The 15,527-nt window shown below is 47.7% G+C and overlaps 1 protein-coding gene across 24 annotated transcripts in view; it reads right to left on the reverse strand.

Moving 5' to 3' along the window:
* mybpc1 (myosin binding protein C1) overlaps nt 1–15,527 on the reverse strand; it is a 140,183-nt gene that overhangs the window by 110,734 nt on the left and 13,922 nt on the right. For all 24 annotated transcript variants that reach the window (XM_086009610.1, XM_086009614.1, XM_086009609.1 and 21 more), the window contains one exon: nt 1,445–1,561. In XM_086009610.1, the coding sequence (XP_085865736.1) occupies nt 1,445–1,561 (117 nt within the window). The remainder of the gene's footprint in view (nt 1–1,444; nt 1,562–15,527) is intronic.

The raw sequence follows: 15,527 nt of genomic DNA on the forward strand, positions 1-15,527 counted from the left end.
AGGGCTTTAGGGAGACCACAGCTGGAGTACTGTGTAGTTTTGATCTCCTTACCTAAGGAAGGATAAACTTGCCTCAGAGGGGCTGCAATGAAGGTTCACTAGATTGATTCCTGGGGTGAGAGGGTTGTCCTATGAGGAGAGATTGAGTAGATTGGGCCGATACTCTCTGGAGGTTAGAAGAATGAGAGGTGATCTCATTGAAACATACAATTCTGAAGAGGGCTTGACAGGGTAGATGCTGAGAGGTTGTTTCCCCTGACTGGAGAGTCACAGGATAAAGGGGCCGACCATTTAGGACTGAGATGAGGAGAAATTTCTTCATTCAGAGAGTGGTGAATCTTTGGAATTCTCTACCCCAGAGGGCTGTGGATGCTCAGTCATTGAGCATATTCAAGACTGAGATCGATAGATTTTTGGGGAATCAAGGGATATGTGGATAGGGCGGGAAAGTGGAGATGAGGTAGAAGATCAGCCATGATCTTATTGAATGGCAGAGCAAGCTTGAAGGGCCGAATGGCCTACTCCTGCTCCTAATTCTTATGTAGAAGAGTATGGGCCCGCTAGAGGATATAAAAGATCATCTCAGTGAGGCAATGGAAAGGCAGGATGGACTGAATGGCCTCCTTCTGTGCTGTTAGATTCTGTGATTCTATGATGGGGTGCCAATCAAGCGGGCTGCTTTGTCCTGGATGGTGTCGAGCTTCTTGAGTGTTGATGGAGCTGCACTCATCCAGGCAAATGGAGAATATTCCATCACACTCCTGACTTGTACCTTGTAGATGATGGAATCACTTTGGGGAGTCAGGAGGTGAGTCCCTCACCACAGAAGACAGTATTTATGTGGCTGGTCCAGTTAAGTTTCTGGTCAATGGTGACGCCCAGGATGTTGATGGTCCGGGATACGGCGATGGTAATGCTATTGAATGTCAAGAATGGTGGTTAGACTCTCTTTTGTTGGAGATGGTCATTGCCTGGCACGAATGTTACTTTCCACTTATCAGCCCAAGCCTGGATGTTGCCCAGGTCTTGCTTTGTATGGGCATGGACTGCTTTTCTGAGGAACTGAAAACACTGCAACTTTCTGCGAGCGCCCCCCATTTCTGGCCTTATGATGGAGGGAAGGCCATTGATGAAGCAGCTGAAGATGGTTGGGCCTAGGACACTGCCTCGAGGAACTCCTACAGCGATGGCCTGGGGCTGAGATGATTGACCTCCAAGAACCACAGCCATCTCCCTTTGTGTCAGGTATGACTCCAGCCAGTGGAGAGTTTTCCCCCTGATTCTATGACCTGCGATTTAATGACTAACAACGGGTCGAGGTAAGTCATGGCCAACGGATTTCCAATGCGTCCATTAGGTTAATCATTACTGTGCTCGCACCACGGTCTCTATGGTAAGTAGAACGCTCAGTGAGGACATTTAGTTGGTTCAATATTTCACTGACCTGCTGGCGCTGCTGGTGTGGCGGGTGCTGCTGGTGCGGCTGGCGCTGCTGGTGCTGCTGGTGCAGCGGGTGCTGCTGCTGGTGGGCTTGCTGGAGTTCCGGCAGTCCCCTTTGCCTCTGCAAGAAACATCAGAAGCAACACATCCATTATTTTTCCTGGAAGGGTCAAAGTTCACTGGTGTAGGCTGCATAGGAACGAATTATTTTACCCCAGAGTAATTTCCTTATTATTCATTCTCGGGATGTGGGCGTCACTGGCAAGGCCGGTATTTACTGCCCATCGCTAGTTGCCCTGAGAAGTTGGTCGTGGGCCCACTTGAACGGAGTGGCTTGATACAACTGTGTATAGTTCTGGTCACCGCACCTGAGAAAGGATATATTGGCCTTGGAAGGAGGGCAGCGCAGATTCACCAGAATGTTACCAGGGCTCCAAGGGTTAGATTATGAGAAGAGATTACACAAACTAGGCTTGTATTCCCTGGAATATAGAAGGTTAAGAGGTGATTTTGAAAGGAATTGATGGGGTAGAGAGAAACTTCTTCCACTGGTGGGGGAGTCTAAGACAAGGGGACATCACCTTAAAATCAGAGCCAGGCCAGTCACGAGATGTTAGGAAACACTTCTTCATGCAAAGGGTGGTAGAAGTGTGGAACGGTCTCCCACAAAAAGCAGCAGATGCCAGCTCAATTAATAATTTTAAATCGGGGATTGATAGATTTTTGCTAGCTAAGGGTATTAAGGGATATGGAGCCAAGGCGGGTGGATGGAGTTGAGGTCACAGATCAGCCATGATCTCATCGAATGGCGGAACAGGCTCGAGGGGCTGAATGGCAGCGGCAGCAGCGGGAGTGGTGGCAGAATTCGAGAGTGACGTCACAGTACAGAAAGTGACGCCAGCACAGGGGAAGAAGCTGATTGGTGAGCAGTGGGTGAGTGCTTTTTTTTTCTTCAATTTTAAGTTTATTTCTTTTAAGGTAGTTCATAGTTAAGGTAGTTCGGGAGAGCGAGAATCTGAGAGTTTAAATTTGAGGTAAGAGTTCTTTAATTAAAAGTATGGCAGGGGGACCTCAGTCCCGTGCGTTGCATGGCCTGCAGCATGTGGGAATTCCTAGACGCTTCTTGCAGTCAGGATGACCACCTGTGCAGTAAGCGCCAACGGTTTGGCCAACTTGAGATCTGGTTTTCAGAGCTCGAGCGTCAGCTGGAGGCACTGCGGTGTATCCGCGAGGCTGAGAGTTACGTGGATAGCACGTTTTTAGACATGGTCACCCCGCAGCTTAAGAAAGTGCATTCAGAGAGGGAATGGGTGACCACCAGTCAGAAGAAGGGGGGCAGGCAGGTAGTCATGAAAGCCCCAGAGGGCATCACACTCAACAACCGTTTTTCTGAGTTGGAAAACGGTGAAAGTGACGGTTCCTCTGGGGAGTGCAGCCAGAGCCAAGTTCACGGCACTGTGGGTGGCTCAGCTGCACAAGGCGGGAGGAGTAAGAGTGGAAGGGCAATAGTGGTAGGAGACTCAATAGTGAGGGGTGCAGACAGGTGATTCTGTGGCCGCAGACGTGACTCCAGGATGGTATGTTGCCTCCCTGGTGCCAGGGTCAAGGATGTCACTGAACGGCTGCAGGGCATTCTGAAGGGGGAGGGTGAACAGTCCAAGGTCGTGGTTCACATTGGTACCAACGACATAGGTCGAAAGAGGGATGAGGTCCTGCAACAAGAATTTAAGGAGCTAGGTAGCAGATTAAAAAGCAGGACCTCAAAGGATTACTCCTGGTGCCACGTGCTAGTGAGTATAGGAATAGGAGGATAGAGCAGATGAATGCGTGGCTAAAGAGTTGGTGCAGGAGGGAGGGCTTTAGTTTCCTGGATCACTGGGTCTGTTTCTGGGGAAGGTGGGACCTATACAAGTCGGACGGGTTGCACCTGAACCGGAACAGGACCAACATCCTTGCGGGGAGGTTTGCTAGTGCTGTTGGGGGGTGGGGTTTAAACTAACTTGGCAGGGGGATGGGATATGGAGTGGAGCTATAGTAGGGGGTGATGCACAGCCAAATATAGAGGGAAAAACAAGTCAGTCTGGAAGGCAGAGCAAATATGTAACGGCACAAGGGAGTATGGCAAAGCTGGATGGCATTTATTTTAATGCAAGGAGTCTTACGAGTAAGGCAGATGAATTGAAGGTGTTGATGAACACATGGGAGTATGATATTGTTGCTATCACAGAGACATGGTTGAGGGAGGGGCAGGACTGGCAGCTCAATATTCCGGGGTATAGAAACTTCAGGCGAGACAGAGGGGGTGTAAAAGAGGAGGGGGTGTCGCAATATTAATCAAGGAGTCAATTACTGCAGTAAGGAGGGATGATATCTTAGCAGGTTCCGCTAATGAGGCCATATGGGTAGAACTTAAAAACAAAAAGGGGGCAAGCACTTTGCTGGGAGTGTACTATAGGCCGCCAAGCAGTCAGGGGGAGATAGGGGAACAGATATGTGGGCAAATCTCAGAGAAGTGTAGATATAATAGGGTAATAATAGTAGGGGATTTCAATTTCCCCAATGTTAACTGGGATAGTCAGAGTGTGAAAGGCTTAGAGGGTGCGGAATTCTTAAAGTGCATCCAGGAGAGCTTTTTGAGCCAGCATGTAGAAAGTCCTACAAGAGAGGGGGCGGTACTGGACCTAATTCTAGGGAATGTAGCCGGGCAAGTGGTAGAAGTCAGTAGGAGAGCATTTTGGTGACAGTGACCATAATTCAGTGAGATTTAAGGTAGTCATGGAAAAGGACAAAGCTGGACCGGAAATAAAGGTTCTAAATTGGGGGAAGGCCGATTTTAATATGATAAGGCAGGATCTGGCCAAAGAGGACTGGGATCAGCTACTTGTAGGAAAATCCACATCAGAGCAGTGGGAGTCATTCTGAAAGGAAATAGAGAGAGTACAACGCCAACATGTTCCCATAAAGGTCAAAGGTGGGACCAACAAGTCCAGGGAACCCTGGATGTCAAGGGATATACAAGAATGGATTCGGAAAAAAAGGGAGGCTTTTGGCAGATACAAAGGACTAAAAACAGTGGAAGTCCTAGAGGAGTATAGAAAGTGCAGGGGGGTACTTAAAGAAATTAGAAGTGCGAAGAGGGGGCATGAAAAAACACTGGCGGGCAAAATAAAGGAAAATCTCAAGGTGTTTTATAAGTATATTAAAGGCAAGAGGATAACCAGGGAAAGAGTAGGGCCCATTAGGGACCAAAGTGGCAATCTGTGTATAGAGCTGGAAGATGTAGGTGAGGTTTTAAATGAATATTTTGCATCTGTGTTCACTAAGGAGAAGGACGATGTAGGCATAGAAATCAGGCAGGGGGATTGTGATATACTTGAACAAATTAGAATCGAGGGGGAGGAGGTACTAGCGGTTTTAGCGGGCTTAAAAGTGGATAAATCCCCAGGCCCAGACGAGATGTATCCCAGGCTGCTATGTGAGGCAAGAGAGGAGATTACAGGGGCTCTGACACAAATTTTCAGAACCTCTCTGGCCACAGGGGAGGTGCCAGAAGACTGGAGGACAGCTAACGTAGTACCATTATTCAAGAAGGGTAGTAGGGATAAATCAGGGAATTACAGGCCAGTGAGCCTAACATCAGTGGTAGGGAAATGATTGGAAAAAATTCTGAGGGACAGAATTAGTCTCCACTTGGAGAGGCAAGGGTTAATCAAGGATAGTCAGCATGGCTTTGTCAGGGGGAGATCATGTCTAACCAATTTGATTGAATTTTGAGGGGGTGACTAGGTGTGTGAATGAGGGTAGTGCAGTTGATGTAGTCTACATGGACTTCAGTAAGGCTTTTGACAAAGTCCTGCATGGGAGACTGGTCAAGAAGGTAAGAGCCCATGGGATCCAGGGCAATTTGGCACATTGGATCCAAAATTGGCTTAGTGGCAGGAAGCAGAGGGTGATAGTCGAAGGTTGTTTTTGTGACTGGAAGCCTGTGTCCAGTGGTGTACTGCAGGGATCGGTGCTGGGTCCCTTGCTGTTTGTAGTGTACATTAATGATTTAGATATGAATGTAGAAGGTATGATCAGTAAGTTCGCAGATGACCTGAAAATTGGTGGAGTGGTAAATAGCGAGGAGGGAAGCCTCAGGCTACAGGACGCTATAGATGGGTTGGTCAGATCAGTGGCAAATGGAATTTAACCCTGAAAAGTGTGAGGTGATGCATTTTGGGAGGACTAACACGGCAAGGGAATACATAATGGCCCAGTAATTCGGGTCCCAATGCGTGAGTACGGACGGGGTACTCACGCGTGGGCCCGATGGAAGTGCCGGTTTTCAGGATGCACAGCGCATGCGCTGAAAACCGGCATTTCCTGTCCTCTGAACCAAGGGGTTAAGAGGCGGAACGCGTGCGACATATCAGGCAGCGCGTGCGCGCTGAAATTCCTTTTTTTGTAAAGAGTTGCCCGTGCGTAAAGGCCTCCGGTTTTTACGCTTGAAAAAACCAGACGTAAGTACTTAGTTTTACAGGTAAGTGGTCTATTAATACAATTAAAAAAAAAATTCCCACAGGTTTATTATTTTTAAAGAATTTACAGTAAGGTAAGTGTATTTTTAGACCCGATTTGTTAAAAAATTATTTTTTTTTAAAATTTGATTAATTGTTTAAAATAGTTTTTTTTTTACAGTTATTCATAGTTCATTTATTTAGTGGGATGTTTTTTTAACTTTTATTTGTAGTTTAAATGCTGTTTTGGGCGCCCTGAGTTTTCATGAGTTTGACAGTTCTTACTATCAAACTCATGAATGAACTTTTGCAACCTCCCATTGGTTGCCCATTGCCCACGTGATCCCAGCCGGCTCATCAAAATAACTACGCTTTAATTCTGTTTAAAACTACTTTACATTCTTCAAAATAATGTAAAAGTATTTAAAACTTTATAAAAGTTACCTAAAGATTAATAAAAATACAAAAAATTTATTTAAAATGCTGCTCTGCATGTAAAATTGCTTTGCAGCTTGTGTTAATAATTGGGGGCGTGGCCTATGTTAAGGAGACCTCAAGGGGCGTGTCTAACTTAGACTCCGCGCGTGAGGCTTCGCGCTGGCTGCACTCCTGGGCGGTGTGACGTCAGACGCTGCCTGGGAGTAATCAACTGAAAACAGGAATTGCAAGCGTCCCGGGAGCAGAACGGCAGGCGCGCCGGGTAAGTGCACATCGGGGGCTTGCACACGCGGCAAGCCCCCGAACCTAATTTCTGGGCCAATGAATGGTAGGATCCTAGGAAGGACAGAGGATCAGAGGGACCTTGGTGCACATAGATCCCTGAAGGCAGCAGGACAGGTAGATAAGGTGGTTAAGAAGACTTATGGGATACTCATATTCCATGCCTCGGCTAATGAAGGCAAGAGCAGGGAGGTTATGATGGAGCTGTACAAAACGCTAGTTAGGCCACAGCTGGAATACTGTGTGCAGTTCTGGTCGCCACACTATAAGAAGGATGTGATTGCATTGGAGAGGGTGCAGAGGAGATTCACCAGGATGTTACCTGGGCTGGAGCGCTTCATCTATAAAGAGAGACTGGACAGGCTGGGGTTGTTTTCCTTAGAGCAGAGAAGGCTGAGGGGGGGACCTGATTGAGGTGTACAAAATTATGAGGGGCATAGATAGGGTAGATAGAAAGGAACTTTTCCCCTTAGTAGAGGGGTCAATAACCAGGGGGCATAGTTTCAAGGTAAGGGGCAGGAGGTTTAGAGGGGATTGGAGGAAAACGTTTTTCACCCAGAGGGTGGTTGGAATCTGGAACTCACTGCCTGAAATGGTGGTAGAGGCAGGAACCCCCACAACATTCAAGAAACATTTAGATGAGCACTTGAAACGCCATGGCATACAAGGCTACGGACCAAGTGCTGGAAAATGAGATTAGAATAGACAGGGCTTGATGGCCTCTTTCTGTGCTGTATAACTCTATGACTCTATGGCCTCCTCCTGTTCCTAACTAAGTGGCTTGCTAGACCATTTCAAAAGGGCAGCTAAGAGTCTACCACTTAGTGTGGGACTGGAGTCATGTGTAGACCCAGACCGGGTAAGGACGGCAGGTTCCCTTCCCCGAAGGACATTAGTAAACCAGATGGGATTTTACAACAATCGGGCAGCTTCTCCCCCAGTACTAGCAGCCCATTAACAGTCCATAAAAATACCTCCTGTTGGTTGGACTACTCACAGCCATCAATGTACATTGACCTGGTCACTGCTGAGGTATGGCGTTAGATCAAAACAGTATCAATAGATAACTGGATAAAGCAGACTCTGCTCAGCAATATTTCAATAAAGCAGACTCTGCTCAGCAATATTTCAAATTCAATACTATGGGAGTGAGCTCTGGCGCTGGTTGAAGTGTCCTTTGAAGCACTGATTTTGTAGAGTGGAAACTGCGATCAGTGCAGTTCTAGTTTAAGGACTGCGGCTTATGCGGGCACTTAAAGCACATGTACAAGGACAGTCGATTATAAATCCTACCCCAGATTAGTGCTGGCAGTACATTCCTTTTCAATGGTTTCACACTGACCTTTTTAAACAGTCTGCATGTTGCCGGTCCTTGTGCACACACAGTCTGGGTGACACAGTAGGGCTGATTTTCAAAATTGCACTCCCCAGTGCAGTCCAGAAAAATCAGGGGGGACCGGGTGTCCAGATTCCCAACACGAGCACCCGATGGGAGGGGAAATGGGGTCAGGTACTGCGCTGGAAACATGAATTCCTAAATTCAGCCACACTGTGTTCGCACACTGCCGAGGCTGGGGCTTCGAACAGCCCAGAGGGATGGGATGAAACTCTGGTTCTTCTCTACTGGTTGTAAAGCTCGCACGTGATCTGAGGAAATAAGCCATGGGGATCGGGCGGGAAGGTGGAGTTGAGGCAGAAGATCAACCATGATCTTATTGAATGGCGGAGCAGGCTCGAGGGGATGAATGGCCTCCTCCTGCTCCTATTTGTTACGTTCATCTTAAATTCCGAGGATACCTTGTACAAAAGCATCTTTAATCCTCAGCATACTGCCGGCAGGTGAAAAGAAAATTATTTTTGACTATTGTGAATTATTCATTACACTCCACGCGCGCCGATCATGTATAAACATCGGCATAGACCCGTTGGGCCGAATGACCAGTTTCTGTTTTGTAAAATTCTATGGAACAGATGGAATTAAATTAAACCAGTTTCAGTTGATGAAGACAGAGTCAGACTGAGAAAATGAAAGATGAGATTGAGAGATAAAAGAGACAGAAAGAAAAGAACAAGTTTTTAAAAATGTATTTTTTTAAATCTCCAACAACAATTAAAATCTGAAGGAATGAGAATCCACACTTGTAAAAAAGTTAATTTTCAGTGCCAGAGAGGTTGTTTGGCAGTAAATAAGACTTATCACGCTGTAAAAAAACTGTATTTATATTGGCATGGATGGACAAGCCCTAACTTCTTCTGGTGAGTTTAGTGGGTCTCGATCGCACAAGTACAGCAACTTGACGCCCGTCTATGTGTTATAATACCGAGCGACACACCGGCATAGCAAAGCTTCTGGAGGAGCAGGGCATCTCGGACATCAACTTCCTGATTCCCGTGTTTAATTGCGCATGTGCGGTCGCTGGAAGTTGCTGTCCGATTTATACTTTAATAACGGCGAGCGCTGATAGTCTCACTATTACTTCTGCAGCAAAATCCGGGCCATTTTCTTCTTCAAATTAACAAGTTACATAAAAACTATGGAACAAGGAAAAGTCAGGTGACCGATCAAGCCAGATCTTTCAATTTTGTATTCCCAAAATGATAATGGCCAAGGTTTTCCGATCGGCCGCTCCCGAGGCGGAGCCTCACATGCCGGGAGCACCTGCCGGGAACCAGTGCGTACGCAGCCCACTATTTCAATGGATGGAAAATGGCGGGCCACATGCGCCAGATTCCCCGCTATACATAGCTCTGTGCGTGAAATGCGCAATCCGAAAATGTACTCTGCAGTTACCCGAAGGAGGGCGAGTAGACGCGGGCAAAACTACAAAAGCAGATTAAAAAAAGTAATCACATGAAATTCTGGGGGCTCATCCTAACTTGACCCCGAAGAGATGCTTTCATGGTCACAGCGGGAGTCGAACTGCAGCCTCCCACTTTAGTGTATAAAATTATGAGGGGCAGAGATAGAGTGGATAGGATGGACCTACTTCCCTTAGCAGAGAGGGTCAATAACCAGGGGCATAGATTTAAAGTAATTGGTAGAAGGCTTAGAGGGGATTTGAGGAGAACGTTTTTCACCCAGAGGGTGCTGGGGGTCTGAAAGTCACTGCCAGAGAGGGTGGAAAAGTACTTGGATAAGCACTTGAAGTGCGGTAACCTACAGGGCTACGGACCAAGAGCTGGAAAGTGGGATTAGGCTGGATAGCTCTTTGTCGGCCGGCTCAGACACAATGGGTCGAATAGCCTCATTCTGTGCAGTAAATTTCTATGCTTTAATCATCGAAGTCTATAATTATCATTTAATCTTCAAGACACAAAATGTCCCTCCGGCTCCCATTAAAAGGAGTTGGCCGCCTCACTGTCTTCAAGCCCGCTCCTCCCGTCTGATAACCGTGCGGGAAACAATAAATTCTCCCCATGTCTTGAATATTCCAACTTGGTCCCAGTGGGCTACAGTTGTCCTATTAATAATGGACCAAATTCAAAATTCTTAAAAGTACTTAGTAGAGTCTTTACTTTGACATGATATAATGGCTGGTGACAGGAGGAGTGGGAAAGACGAACGCACAAAGTATGAGGTGACATCATGTCTGGTAGCTCCTCGATACGGGGCCATCAACATCACACATGTTGGATCCAATAATAGAAAAAAAGAAGTGAGCCAGAACTTTAAATCTGACATTGAATAATTACAGATTGAATTTCCAGAGAGATGGGAACTTTAAACCAGGGATCATTATTAATGAGAGTTGGGTTTTATCCAAAATCACAGCTGAGCTTCGGAAAGGGTAAGTATGCAGGGCTCAGTTTCCCCCTGTGCCTACAATCCGAATGCATAAAATGATTGAGGGGAGGCTTGCTATTTTTTCCTCCCAGACACCACCACTTCCATCCTCTCACCTCACCTACGGGATCAGGGAATATAGCCTCTGGGGTTGGGAAAGGTGATGTGCTGTAAACGAGAAATCCAATCACTCCCTAAGCCCAGCGTTTGGGTGTTATACTCGGTCATTTCAAAACTCAGTCATTTCAAAAGGGGACTTAAAAAAAAAAATTGGTTCATGGAATGTGGGCATCGCTGGCAAGGCCAGCATTTATTGCCCATCCCTAATTGCCACCTTCTTGAACTGCTGCAGTCCGTGTGGTGAAGGTACTCCCACAGTGCTGTTAGGGAGGGAGTTCCAGGATTTTGACCCAGCGACGATGAAGGAACGGCGATATACTTCCAAGTCAGGATGGTGTGTGTCTTGGAGGGGAGCTTGGAGGTGGTGGTGTTCCCATACGCCTGCTGCCCTTGTCCTTCTAGGTGGAAGAGGTCATGGGTTTGGGAGGTGCTGCCGAAGAAGCCTTGGCGAGTTGCTGCAGTGCATCTTGTAGATGTTAAACACTGCAGCCACGGTGCGCCAGTGGTGGAGGGAGTGAATGTTTAAGATGGTGGATGGGGTGCCAATCAAGCGGGCTGCTTTGTCCTGGATGGTGTCGAGCTTCTTGTGTTGTTGGAGCTGCACTCATCCAGGCAAGTGGAGAGTATTCCATCACACTCCTGATTTGTGCCTTGTAGAAGGCTTTGGGGAGTCAGGAGGTGAGACACTCACAGCAGAATACCCAGCCTCTGATCTGCGCTTGTTGCCACAGTATTTATGTGGCTGGTCCAGTTAAGTTTCTGGTCAATAGTGGCCCCCAGGATATTGATGGTGGGGGATTCGGCGATGGTAATGCCGTTGAATGTCAAGGGGCGGTGGTTAGACACTCGCTTGTTGGAGATAGTCATTGTCTGGCCTTAAGTGGCAGCTAACATTCGCGCCACACATCAGCCCAAGCCTGAATGCTGTCCAGGTCTTGCTGCATGCGGGCATGGACTGCTTCATTATCTGAGGAGTTGTGAATGGCACTGATTACTGTGCAGTCATCAGCGAACATCCCCATTTCTGACCTTATGATGGAGGGAAGGTCATTGATGAAGCAGCTGAAGATGGTTGGGCCTAGGACACTGCCCTGAGGAACTCCTGCAGTGATGTCCTGGGGTTGAGATGATTGACCTCCAACCTACACAACCATCTTCCTTTGTGCTAGGTATGACTCCAGCCAGTGGAGAGTTTTCCCCCAGATTCCCATTGACTTCAGTTTTACCAGGGCTCCTTGATGCCACACTCGGTCAAATGCTGCCTTGATGTCAAGGGCAGTCACTCTCACCTCATCTCTGGAATTCAGCTCTTTTGTCCATGTTTGAACCAAGGCTGTAATGAGGTCTGGAGCCGAACGGTCCTGGCGGAACCCAAACTGGGCGTCAGTGAGCAGGTTATTGGTGAGTAAGTGCTGCTTGGTAGCACTGTCGACGACACCTTCCATCACTTTGCTGATGATTGAGAGTAGACTGATGGGGCGGTAATTGGTTGGGTTGGATTTGTCCTGCTTTTTGTGGACAGGACATACCTGGGCAGTTTTCCACATTGTCAGATAGATGCCAGTGTTGTAGCTGTACTGGAACAGCTTGGCTAGAGGCGTGGCTAGTTCTGGAGCACAAGTCTTCAGCACGATAGCCGGGATGTTGTCAGGGCCCATAGCCTTTGCTGTATCCAGTGCACTCAACCATTTCTTGATATCACATGGTGTGAATCGAATTGGCTGAAGACTGGCTTCTGTGGTGGGGGGACCTTGGGAGGAGGCCGATATGGATCATCCACTCAGCACTTCTGGCTGAAGATGGCTGCAAACGCTTCAGCTTTGTCTTTTGCACTCACGTGCTGGGCTCTGCCATCATTGAGGATGGGGATATTCATGGAGCCTCCTCCTCCTGTTAGTTGTTTAATGGTCCACCACCATTCACGACTAGATGTGGCAGGACTGCAGAGCTTTGATCTGATCCGTTGATTGTGGGATCACTTAGCTCTGTCTATAGCATGCTGCTTCCGCTTTTTAACACGCATGTAGTCCTGTGTTGCAGCTTCCCCAGGTTGGCACCGCATTTTTACGTACGCCTGGCGCTGCTCCTGGCATGCTCTTCTACACTCCTTATTGAACCAGGGTTGGTCCCCTGGCTTGATGGTAATGGTAGAGTGAAGGATATGCCGGGCCATGAGGTTACAGATTGTGGTGGAATACAATTCTGCTGCTGCTGATGGCCCACAGCATCGCATGGATGCCCAGTTTTGAGCTGCTAAATCTGTTCTGAATCTATCCCATTTAGCACGGTGGTAGTGCCACACAACACGATGGAGGGTGTCCTCAGTGTGAAAGCGGGACTTTGTCTCCACAATGACTGTGCGGTGGTCACTGCTACCAATGCTGTCATGGACAGATGCATCTGCGACAGGTAAATTGGTGGGGATGAGGTCAAGTAGGTTTTTCCCTCATGTTGGTTCTCACCACCTGTCGCAGGCCCAGACTGGCAGTTACGTCCTTTAGGACTCGGCCAGCTTGGTCAGTAGTGGTGCTACCGAGCCACTCTTGGTGATGGAAATTGAAGTCCCCCACCCAGAGTACATTCTGTGCCCTTGCTACTCTCAGTGCTTCTTCCAAGTGGTGTTCAACATGGAGGAGTACTGATTCATCCGCTGAGGGAGGGCGGTAGGTGGTAATCAGCAGGAGGTTCCCTTGCCCATGCTTGACCTGAAGCCATGAGACATCATGGGGTCCGGAGTCAATGTTGAGGACTCCCAGGGCCACTCCCTCCCGACTGTATACCACTGTGCCGCCACCCCTGGTGGGTCTGTCCTGCCGGTGGGACAGGACATACCCAGGGATGGTGATGGAGGAGTTTGGGACATATGAAGTTACACTCAGTGTGACTTCAAAGGGGGATAATAGCTCAAAATGGAAATACTAGCTTTGCGCTAGCTGTACAACTTGGAGGTCATTTATAATTTGGCAAATGCTGTGCCTCCTGAGAACATGGGCCTTGTTGGGGGAGGGGGGGTGGATGATGGGTCCTGGGGGGGTTAGAAGAGTGGTGAGAGTGAGAAAAGGTTGGAAGAGTTCGGACTGTTCTCCTTGGAACAGCGAAGGTTAAGAGGTGACCTAATAGAGGTTTTCAGGATGATGAGCGGTTTTGATAGAGTCGAGAGAGAAAAACTATTCCCTCTGGCGAGTGGGTCAATAACCAGAGGTCAAAGATTCAAAATCATTGGCAAAGGATCTAGAGGGGAGATGAGGAGAAATGTTTCACTGAGTCGTCGGGATCTGGAACGCTCGACCTGAGAAGGTGGTGGAAGCTGATTCCATCAATAATTTAAAAAGGGAGTTGGACGGGTTCTTGAGGATGAGGAACTCACAGGGTTAGGGACACAAAGCAGGGGTGTGGTACTGAGCAGGACTGCTCTTTCAGAGAGCCAGCACAGGCACGATGGGCCGAAGAGCCTCCTTCAGGGCTGTAAGATTCTATGCTTCAATGTGGAACTTGCTACCGCGTGGAGTAGTTGAGGCGAATAGCAGAGATGCATTTAAGGGGAAGCTAGATAAGTACATGTGGGAGAAAGGAATAGAGGGATAGGCTGATAGCATGAGATGAAGTAGGGTGGGGGGGAGGCTCGTGTGGAGCATAAACACCGGCACTGACCAGGTGGGCCGAATGGCTTGTTTCTGTGCAAGATGTGGCTTGTAGCAGATGATGTGCCTTGAGGATTGCAAGTCCCTTTACCTGTCGCTTATTGTGATTTGCTCTACTGATAGGAACCACCAGTTTAAATGTTGAAATAACCCACTGATCAGGGAGTCAGACATTTTGCCTGATAATCACTGGCATGAGATGGACAGTTTACTCCAGCATCTTCTAGTTGCTGCCACAAGAAAGGGACAATTTCTTGTTGTACCTCCCGGCCTGGATTCCATTTGAGCACGTGGATATCTAAAAAGGAGTCCTCCAATTTCACCTCTGATTTACTGTTCTTGCCCCCCTCCCCCCCCACAATCATCCAGTCTTTCGGCATAGCTCCCAACCCAGGGCTCGGAATTCACCTACATGTGTGAACTCAGCCATAAACGACAGGATGGTATCTGACCCCGAGCCACGCTGCTGAGGTCAAATCTCGAGACTGAAGGAGGAACCTTCCCAGTCAGTGTGGTTCCATATAGTACATTACTCACTCAGTTACTCGGAGAGCTCATCCCCTTTCACTTCCAACAACTTGCATTTATGTAGCGCCTTTAGCGTAGTAAAACCTCACAGGAGCGATTATCAAACAAAATTTGACACCGAGCCACATAAGGAGATACTAGGACAGGCGAGCAGAAGCTTGGCCAAAGAGGTAGGTTGAAATGAAAAGCAGAGAGAGTACTGGTGGTTGAAATGAAAAGCCCATTTACACCACAGGTTAGGGTCCAACATAACGCAAGAGTGAATCAGAGTGAGGTGCTCTCTCCTCCTGGAAATCTAATTCTGCTTCATTCCAGCCTCTGGTTGGTCGCGGACTCCAGGTTTAGGCTGCATTAACACTGCTGCTGAACAAAACCGCTTCACAATGGCATCAGGTTTGTAGTATGAACTACAGAAGGACGCCATCGATCAACAGAGTGTGCCCGCCATCTACAGACAGCCCACAGTCATGGCGCATTGGTGAGAATGTATTCATTAATCTTTGTGTAACTCCCAACTCCCTACATGGTTTAATAAAGAAGACTTGCATTTAAGCGCCTTTCAGGACCTCAGAACGTCCCAAAGCACTTTACAGCCAATGAAGTACTTTTTTTTTTTAAGTGTAGTCACTGTTGTAATGTAGGAAACGCGGCAGCCAATTTGCACCCAGCAAGCTCCCACAAACAGCAATGTGATAAATGACCGATAATCTGTTTTTAGTGATGTTGATTGAGGGATAAATATTGACCGGGACACTGGGGAGAACTCCCCTGCTCATCTTCGAAATAGTGCCGTGG

The sequence above is a fragment of the Somniosus microcephalus genome, chromosome 16 (assembly GCF_052327205.1).
Source record: "Somniosus microcephalus isolate GS21.2 chromosome 16, FLI_Smic_1.0, whole genome shotgun sequence".
Lineage (NCBI taxonomy): Eukaryota > Metazoa > Chordata > Chondrichthyes > Squaliformes > Somniosidae > Somniosus > Somniosus microcephalus.